The 10,245-nt window shown below is 41.7% G+C and overlaps 1 protein-coding gene across 1 annotated transcript in view; it reads left to right on the forward strand.

Moving 5' to 3' along the window:
- Window positions 1-10,245, forward strand: part of astn2 (astrotactin 2) — a gene marked incomplete at its 5' end in the record, with an annotated part of 356,313 nt that extends 346,068 nt beyond the window's left edge. The window contains one exon of the mRNA XM_080847054.1: window positions 8,501-10,245. Within this exon, the coding sequence (XP_080703180.1) occupies window positions 8,501-8,738 (238 nt within the window). The 3' untranslated portion in view covers window positions 8,739-10,245. The remainder of the gene's footprint in view (window positions 1-8,500) is intronic.

Here is a 10,245-nt window from a genome sequence, read left to right on the forward strand (position 1 = left end):
ATAACAATATATATGTGTACATGGCGAGATTAATACGTTCTACAAGGGACATGGGTTCACTACAATATATCCCCAATGAAACAAATACATTTACCAAGTAGACAGGCCTCTCCAAAATCACCGTTGCTCAATCATGGATAAATGGCACTATTCCGAAAGATAAAACTGTCATGGACAGACCACTTCCACGTAAGTAATGGTCATGTTGGCATCACATATGACCTGGACATTCATTGAATATGTGTGCTTTCTGTTTCGGTAAACGTGTTCGCGGATTGAAGGTGGGACTGTTTGCATGTGGGTGCGATCAATTTCTCCAATTACGTTCGGAAAGTTTAATTTCATATATATGAATATATGAATTATACGAGTTGAAACAAATATTTCTGTTCGCTGTCTCTGGCTATGTCTTTGCCTTGCTGCTGCCATATCAACGTTTTCAGACTCAGTGGAAATGCGCTTGGTTAAGACGTGCTTTTATGAGGCGGAGAATTAGCCTGCAAATCAGAGATGTGCGCTCGCCGGGCAGTTTAGTAAATACCACGCAGTTCATCATTAGGCGCACTCCTCCCATTAAATAGCGCTACACGCCTACGTTACCACCCACGTTTCCGAACCATCCCACCTGTTTGCAGGTACACACCCTCAAAGCGTTAATATGCGCTGCGCTAGCTTAGTAAATACCGTTTTTCGTTACGACCGCTATTTTACGCCAGAAAATGGGCGCAATCCTGTTAGTAAATCAGGCCCTTAGTCTTACCAATTGAAACAACTAGAAGAATAAGCATTGAAACCGATGTACGTCGTTTTAGCCATCTAAACTGAGCACTGAAGCACTGCACCGGTCTGCCTCAGTATCCAATCAAAGGACGTTTACCTGTCACGTTCAACGCGAGGAAAGAAATCTTCCGGGCCTTCTAGAAGGCCCAGTGTCGCCAACTCGAAATCTGATTGGTTGTCACAACTGTCTGTTTCAGTTCATTCAACTTAAATGAACTGAAACAGCCAGTTGTGAAAACCAATCAGATGTACACGGGCCTTCAATGTGAATTCTGAAGGCCTCAGGGAAGATTTCTGTTCTCGGGGAAGATTTCAAGGAGCGTGGCAACACATGATAGCGGAAATATGATTGGATGAAAGCTCTAACATAAATGAACAACGCTGGAAGCATGAAATGAAGATAATGGACTATGGGGAATCATTTAATACATATTTATGAAAAGAAAATATTAAAATTAAATTTATTTTATTACATTTATTTTCTGATGATGTTTAGGCCAGCAGAGAAGGCCTTGAAGGCCCTGACGGACCACCACTGCGTAGTTTTACTGCATCAGCAGGGTCTCTCCCAGACAAAGATTTCAAAGCAGACAGGGGTTTCAAAATGTGCAGTTCCAGCTCTTTTGAAGAAGACGTTGAGGATCGTAGACGCAGTGTTCAGCCAAGGAAACTTAATGCAGCTGATGAAAAACACATCAAGCTTATTTACCTTCGAAATCGGAAGATTTCAAGCAGTGGCATCAGCTCAGAACTGGCAGAAACCAGTGGTACCCAGGTACAGACATTTACTGTCCGGGGAAGTCTGGCCAGAAGTGGTCTTCATGGAAGAGTTGCAGCCAAAAAGCTCTACCCCAACAAGGAAACAAGGCCAAGTGACTGAACTAAGCACGTAAACATAGAAACTAGGGTGCAGAAACATGGCAGAAGGTGCTCTGGACTGATGAGTCAAAATTAGAAATATTTGGCTGTAGAAGAAGGCAGTTTGTTCGCTGGAGGCTGGAGAGAGGTACAATAATGAGAGTCTGCAGGCAACAGTGAAGCATGGTAGAGGTTCCTTTCCAGTTTGGGGCTGCATTTCTGCAAGTGGAGTTGGAGATTTGGTCAGGATGAATGGTGTCCTCAATGCTGAGAAATACAGGCAGATACTAATCCATCATGCAATACCATCAGGGAGGCGTATGATTGGCACCAAATGTATTCTGCAGCAGGAACATAACCCCAAACATGCAGCCAATGTCATTAACAACTATCTTCAGCTTAAAGAAGAACAGAAAGTCCTGCAAGTGATGGTATGACCCCCACAGAGCCCTAATCTCTACATCATCGAGTCTGTCTGGGTTTACATGAAGAGACAGAAGAATTTTAGGAAGCCTACATCCACAGAAGATCTGTGGTTAGTTCTCTAAGATGTTTGGAACAATTTACCAGCCGTGTTCCTTCAAAAACTGCGCAAGTGTATCTGGAAGAATTGATGCTATTTTGAAGGCAAAGGGTGGTCACACCAAATATTGATTTAATTTAGAATTTTCTTCTGTTCCTTCACTGCATTTTGTTAATTTATGAAGAATTGATGAAAATAAACTGTTAACACTTCCATTTTTGAAAGCATTCTTAGTTTACAGCATTTTTTCACACCTGCCTAAAACTTTTGCACAGTACTGTATATATATTCAGTGGATTTTAATAGCACATGAGCTAGCAGCTCTGGCATTAGCTAGCTAGCTAGCTTTCTACTGCTCAAAAGAATACCACTAACCAGTATATTAATACTATTATTCTTGGATCTCAGCCAAAAAGGAATACTAAAGCTGGCATTACCAGGATGGGACATGGCTGACACATGGCAGACTGACAATACCGATCTAAACTTCATGCAGTTATCTATGATTGCTCGTTTGAGCCGAATCCGTATTAGAGAAGAATACGCTTACAAAATGTGTGGTGGGTTGGCTCTTTCTACCAACACGTGAAGCATCACGACTGTGATTGGTGTCCAGTGAAATTTATCACCAGTCAGCAGAACCCAGAGAGAAATCCATGGTCTCTGACTGCTGCCTGGCCAGCACATCAGGGTCTTATGAAATGGAGATTAAGTAACCGTAAACTCGTTCACGTCCAGCACTTCACATGCTGCAGTTCAGACCACTGAGAATAAGCTCACATAAAGTGCACTACATATATCATACCACACTTGGAACATACACTTTACCCGTATAGCACTACGTCCAGCATTAGGCAATGTATAGCCTAATATAATATTTGCTGTTGTAAGGACAGCACCAATACTGGCACTCATGGGTGCAATAACTCATTTTTTTTCATGTCTTAGACATATGTTAGGTTATGTTATGCAGGTTTTATGTATACAGCTTTGGTTAAAATTAAATGTTTAATCTTTACTGGATTAGCAATGTAACATCTCCCACTAAAAAGCACACATGCATGTCAGGTTCATAAATTCATGAGATAAATTTTGCAACATGGCATGTTTTTGAGTCTGGGGTATTATACTGCTTGCCTAAGGGCGGCTTCTTGGCCTTGGCTGTCATCCCCTTGGCTGCCTGAGCAGAAGCAGCATCTCCTCTCAGATGGCATTCAGATCATGCCTGACATGTCTCTGTGTTATTAAGCCATTGACCTCCAGCCGGAGGTTATTTGCCTTCTGATTTCCACTGAAGATCTCCTGCAGCCTGCCATTACTCTGCCTTCATAACCGGCCCTATCCTACCCTCCAGCACTGAAGAACACTGCCAGGTCTAAGACAATAATGGACAGTCATTTGTGTCTTATACCCTTCCCATCCCCCCCGCCCCCAGGTCTCGTACTCAATGTTTTGGTGTGTTTTTCAGCTGTTTACCTCAGCAGTTTAACGGTTAATCTGACATGTCCTTTTAAACCGTGAGAGGCAGGATTGTGTAGCGTTAGCACTGGTTTTGGTCTGAGGTTTTCATCCAGGAGAAGCCATGGGTTTCCCCACACTCTTCTCCCAGCTTAGCTTCCCACTAGTATGAGTAACAAAGAGGTTACGCTTATTTGTCTCCCATGAAACAGCTCTACATTTTGCTTCTCAGGCATTTCATGTCAGACTGAACACTGGAGAAGTTGGGTTTGACTTTGACGGTACATTTTTCTGTTTCAAATTATAACTCAACTGCAGAAGTGGCAGCTTTGGGCCAACCCAAACACTGAAGCTGACAGGGAGAGAACACTAACTAAACTTCCAGCTCTATTTCCTCCTTATTCTCATAAAGATCTCATCTGGCCTCCCCCCCGCCACCCTTAAAAGACCACCCGAGCTCGTTGTTTTATGTCACACTATATGGAAGCCCGTCGGCATTGCATTGCGTAAAGTGTGTAGAGAGAACATCGAGAAGGACAAACGGAGTGGCATTGCCAGGGTACAGCTTCTGTGGTTCAGGGGGTCCAGACTGAGGTTTCACTGTTGTTTTGTTTTGTCCAACCCCCATTGCCAGGAAGCGCATTTCGAGGGCTATAAATTACGCCATAAGTTTGGAATAGGTTGGTTTAAGAGAAGATTCGGCTTGTTTTATGATTTTGAGAAGGTAGCCATGAGAGGAGGAGAGGGAAGTGTTGTGGAAGGCATCTGGACGAAAGACAGACTATTATTTATGGCTTTGAATTGGCAGTGTTTGGCTTAGCTGGAGTAATTTATGACCAAGCTCTATTGGTGGTGCCTTTTAAAAGGAAACGAGTGGCCAAGTGTAATGGGATAACTTGGCACCATTCCATCCACAAGAAAAAAATAATTAAAATAAAAATAAAACCCCTGGGCTCTTGTATCAGTGTGTTCAATCCACGGGCAACTGTTGCATTTACAGAACACAGACTTTGTCATTGAATATGGAAGCCAAAGTGCAGATTTCGGCCACTGATAACCAACCTAAAAAATGTGGACCCAATTGCTTACTGTTCCATTGGATATGTTAGGTTATACTGCAAGTGCTACTAAATGACTTGGATCAAGGAGATGGGCCAAGCATAATATCCTTTAAAGAGGAAGTATACTGTTAACTGTGTTTTTTTTAGCTGTAAACTAAATTGTATGACTGTACTGTGATCAGTGTCGGTGTTAGCATTGACAAAATTATCATTTTTATAAAAATTGGCATGTTATGGGTTAACTCAACACACCATGTTTAAAATCATCCTGAACCTTAAAAAAGGTAGTCGTGACGTAGAGTTTTTTACTTATCTACGTCATGAAATGGGCGACCCAACTCCCCCAGCCCCTGCCTGTGAGTGTCATTTTAATTTGTTGATTGAGACTTGTCATTCACAAGTGTTGACGCCCCTCTCTTTGAAGCCCTCTCAGCCCCTTGCCCATTTTTAGTGTTGTTGGAGTTAGGTTAGGAGCCGGGGTATACTTATACTTTAAGGATGTAAGCTACGTTAGTAGTTCTGGCTTAGCATCGCTAATTGTCCAGATGATTATCTTTATCAGCATTTTTTGAGATAGATATAAACAGTCGTCTTTGCTACAGCAAACCCTTAATGACCTAAGCAGTGAAGGCTTTCCGATTTTCAGTGGCATATTAAACACAAAAGACACAAAAGAAGAGGTGAGAGAGGTGAGCACGGTAACTTACATTTTATACCCCCCCCCCACCCCTGTGGTTTCCAAAAGCTCTTATTCCAAACAACATTAAACGGAAGCCAACTGAATGAATTTAATGAAGCATACATCTCTAGTTTAGTTTAAATGTTGACAAATGTTATACATCGACGCTTCAAAAACATGGAGAAAATAAAATGACAATCAACAAGCGATCTATCAATCTTTTTTGACATTCCTAGAATCCACCCCTTTCCTTCAGTGTGTGCATTCACAAAATCACTATCTGGCAGGAATTTGCCAGAACCTCTCTGCAGAGGTTTGCGGATTGGCTAACACAGCTGAGCTGTGTTGAAATTTCACTTGCTGATTACAGAGAACTGGACAGTGCCAGAGATTATTTTATTTATTTACTCAGAGAATCTATTTCAGTGATGCCTAATAACACACAGAGTGAGATAGCTTTCCAGCTGCATTTCTCTCAACTATTCCAGGAATATAATGGCTTCAGCAGCTGTAATATAGTTATACAGTACATGTTGGAAATAGACAAAAAAAATGTGGGCTTTAAATAAAGGTTACCAAATAAGGTATACAGTTGACCCATATAAAAAGTTGGGTGTTTAGCATTCAGTGATGCATGTACGCATGGTCGTTGCCATGTACACATTCATGTTTTTAAATGTTAAAAAGCCTCCACAGTTCTGTAATGGGACGGGACTAGTAAAATATGAATGGTAAAAATTAGAATTAGTTTCAGCTGCACTGGTTCTAAAACATATCTGACATTTCCACAGCCAAACTTTGTTTATATACTTTGTGTTGTACATATTATATCATGTTTACAATGTGCAAGGAATGCCTCTGAAATACAGTTAGGTAGGCTGAGGAAGTTTTCCTGCCACCGTTCTGTGTTATTGGAGCACATAGAGGCTGTGGTAGTAGACTACCCTGAGACGGCCTCAAAAATGCTTGGCTCTGGCCGCTGGCCTCTGCAGACAGCCAAATCAAGCCTTGTGTGTGAGTGTGTGGTGTGTGTGTGTGTGTGTGTGTGTGTGTGTGTGTGTGTGTGTGTGTGAGTGTGTGAGTGTGAGTGTGAGTGTGTGTGTGTGTGTGTGTGTGTGTGTTTGCGTGTGTGTGTGTGTGTGTGTGTGTTTGCGCGTGTGTGTGTTTGCGCGTGTGTGTGTGTGTGTCTGTGCAATCAGACTTAGCATGGGAGGAAAGAACAGCCATCTCAGTGGACCGGTCAAGCCAGACATGTTCTGCTGACTGTAAATAGATATTTTCTTCTCTTTGGTTACATAACCTGACACAATCACACTTTCATTGGCCCCTCTACATTCTTCTGGCATTAGCCAACAGAAATTAATTTCGAAAACAAAAGAAATCATACAAGGGTTTTCCATATAGTAATTACATTTTCTTTTCTTTTTTAAAACTTGATTCCACAGAAAGGTTATCCAATTGTTTGCTTAGAGCTGAAAATGTGTTTGGCAAAACCCACTTGATCCTGTACTTTAAGCCTGAAATAATTGTACCCTAATTTACCCATGATCCAACTAAAATAGACACAGCTCCTTAGCCTTACTATGCTGCAGCTGGATCTAGCTGATGCTCATATACTAATTAATTGCAGTCTAATGTATTAGGGTGATTGCTAAATCATTGTGAATCATTTGTATATAATTGTGATACAGTAGGCTACTGGTGCTACAGTGATTAGCATTGCCACTTTCCAAGCAGTTGACCCGGGTTTGATTGGTCCAGCCATTGCTGGCCGTTTATAATTTTTAAGTTGCTATTACGTTTACACATCTGGCTGGTCATTAGAGATTTTCAATGCAAAATTCAAACTCCTTTCCTTTATTTCAACCACGCATTATGTTACCATATCTGACCGGTTATGCAAGATTATTCTCCAGTATGTGACCACAGACATAGGAACACCTGGACTAGTGGTTCCCTTTGCTAGCTCTTGTACAGTCATTGCATACATGCTACGTCCTCACAACATATGCCTTTAGTTGCATATTACTTAAATTACTTCAGAACTTCATTATTATTGTCACTTCAAAGAAAGACTTCATACTTCATCATTATTATTACTTCAAAGAAAGACATCATTTTAAAAATGGGGCACATGGGGGATTTTATTGCTATTTTACCTTATCTTAGCATAGCATAATGAAAACAGGTGACATTTCAAGTTCGGCGGTCAGTATATTATTAAAATATCTATTTGTATCTATGAAATAAAAAAGGGGGCAGTTCCGGTTTCATGTATTGTGCCCTAATAAGTGTATGTGTGATTGATGGGGCAGGGATATCTATGTTTACCATAAAAGATTCAGTGGTTGTATGAGCTCATAATTCACATTTATATTAAATATGTCGGCAGTGAAAAGACCTGTGGCTGCAACCCAATGGCCAGACAGCTGCTCGCAATATATGGATCCTTAATTATCCTCTAAATACTATCATTCTGAGACTTTGGTAAACTTCGTCGCGGGGGGGAGGGGGCGGGGTCCGGCATGCTATACACTACCACGCCCCCTCCCCCGTGACGAATTGTCCTCTTTTTCACAAACTCAAATCTGGTCACCCTACTTTAAACCTTGAACTTAATACATTTACAGAAGATAAAAATTTTGCAGCTTATTTCACACAATAAATGAAGACTTTCAACACATTTCCAATATTGCTGTATTAATCATAAAGCTTACTTTGTCCATGTGTTAGGGCTGGATAATCTGTCATTTGCTGGGCAAGGGTTGCAGTTAGCAGTCCTCTCATGCTGTTGAGCAATCACACTTCGCATTTCTTGTGGAAATGCATCTCTTGTTGCTTATTGATTATTTGATCAGTCATTTTTAAATCTAAAATAATTCCAGGCTACTTTTCTATTCAAATTTGGAACCGCCATTTCCATTTCCCAGTGCCATTTGTTGTTTTGTGTTGTTTTTTCTGTTACTGTATGTTTATCTCACTTCATATTTTTTGGGAGGTAATCTCTTTTGTGTTACATATTTATTTAAGGTAAAGCACTTTGCATTACCTATGACTGTGAGTGTCTATGACTGTGTATGTATTCCATTGACCCTTTCTTGCCTTGCTCTCTGCCTTGTGTGTGTGTGTGTGTCTCTTTAGGAAAGCTCACCTGATCCTAAGGCGGACGGAGCGCCTGAGCCACCTGTGCCGATCACTCCTGCGCAGCGGCTACATCCAAAGCCGGACGGACACCACCGCGTATGTGCTGTGCCGCAGTGAGGAGGCCCGGCCCGTCGGCACCACGTGGCATGCCTCCTTACATGAGACCCGGCTCTCCTGCGTGGAGAGGATGCTCTCCGTGCAGAGGAACATTTACGGCAAGTCCAAGCTGCGGTGAGAGAGACAGAGACGCAGCCAGTGGAGGGGAACCAGGAGAGTAGCTGGACCGGGAACACACCTGGCCCTGATGCGGTGTGGATCTGCTGCAGAAATCCATGCCAGATCAAAGCAAGATCAGGGTGAGATCAAGGCCAAATCAGGGCCACATCAGGGTCAGATCAGGGCCAGGTCTGTTCCAACCTCAGCTGCTGTCTTCACCCCAGGACTCGCCCTTGTCAGTTGCCCTTCTCTCTCAAGGTCGCCGCTTTCTGTCTCTGTCCATCCTCGGATGCTGTCAGCTTCTTTCTTCAAATTCTTTTTTTTTTCTACCAGAAGAACTAAAGAACTGCTCTTGCGGCTAGAGCGCATTTTTTAACACAAAGGAACATTTAGTTTATCTGAGCTTTTGTCGAGTATCTGAAGCAGAGCAGCAAACTAGCTGGGGCTAGTGGCTTGGGGCGTTGTAAAGATGAAAACATGACATATTTTATTTGCTGTCAAGGGGACGGCGACAAAGAAGTGACCCCTAAGCATGTCTCTCCTCAAGAGTAAAAGGACGAACAAATCAAAGCCTGAATGTAAAGTCTGGCTGATTCATGGTGCTTTAACTATGTAAGCATTTCCAGGAAAACATATGACATCATTAATAACAAAGACCCTTATCTCCAAGCAGCGTAACACACTAGAGATTCTGTATGAGAGTTGTGGTTCAGTCCCCCCCCCCTCACTGTACTTTGCAGATGTACCAGGAGATGGCATTGGCTGAAAAGGTCCCCCTGTATTGAAACTGACTGATGTAATGGGTTTCATTTAGCCTTTAAACTCTCATCACCACATTGGTGAGATGCCAGTGCAACACATTGGATCATTTCCTCACAGTAAGTCCATCACTTTCCCAAACGGTTTAAAATGAACAGTGCTTTTGAGTCAGTAGCGCGTGGCTCGCCGTGCCTCAGCTCCGCTCGGCTTTTATATGCAGAACCAATTAGTCCTTGTGTCGCTGGAACATGTTTTTGGAGAGACTCTTTTCCAGCTCTTTGTATCTAAATATTCCCCATTCCTCTACATGTACAGACTTATGTGAGGCAGTGTGCCTCAGCTGGACAGTGAGATGTCGGTTTGCAAACCTGAGTTAAAAGCCATTTTGTTAGGGTTTCCTTTCAAACTTCTTTCTAATTCTGCCAGAAGAGAAAAAAAATCACTGCTGCTTGAATAATATGCTTACATGACGTAAAATGAATGCTTTTCGGTTGTTGGAAGACCTCTTTCAGAAGACTTTGGCCATAAATGGAGGCACATGAGCGTTACTATATATGAATATGTATAACATTTCATACTATTAGTCAAGATTCTTCTTTTGAGAGAATCAGTCAAAAGGTCTATTTATCTCAAAGGCCAAAAAAGTTATTTTAAGTCATTATTTTTTTAAATAGTTTTATTTCAGATAGTTTTGTTTCATGCCATGAATTGTGATAGTAAATTATAATATTGTACATAAACACATGTAAATATCATATGTGATTAGA

The sequence above is a fragment of the Sprattus sprattus genome (genome assembly GCF_963457725.1).
Source record: "Sprattus sprattus genome assembly, chromosome: 11".
NCBI classification, from domain to species: Eukaryota; Metazoa; Chordata; class Actinopteri; order Clupeiformes; family Clupeidae; genus Sprattus; species Sprattus sprattus.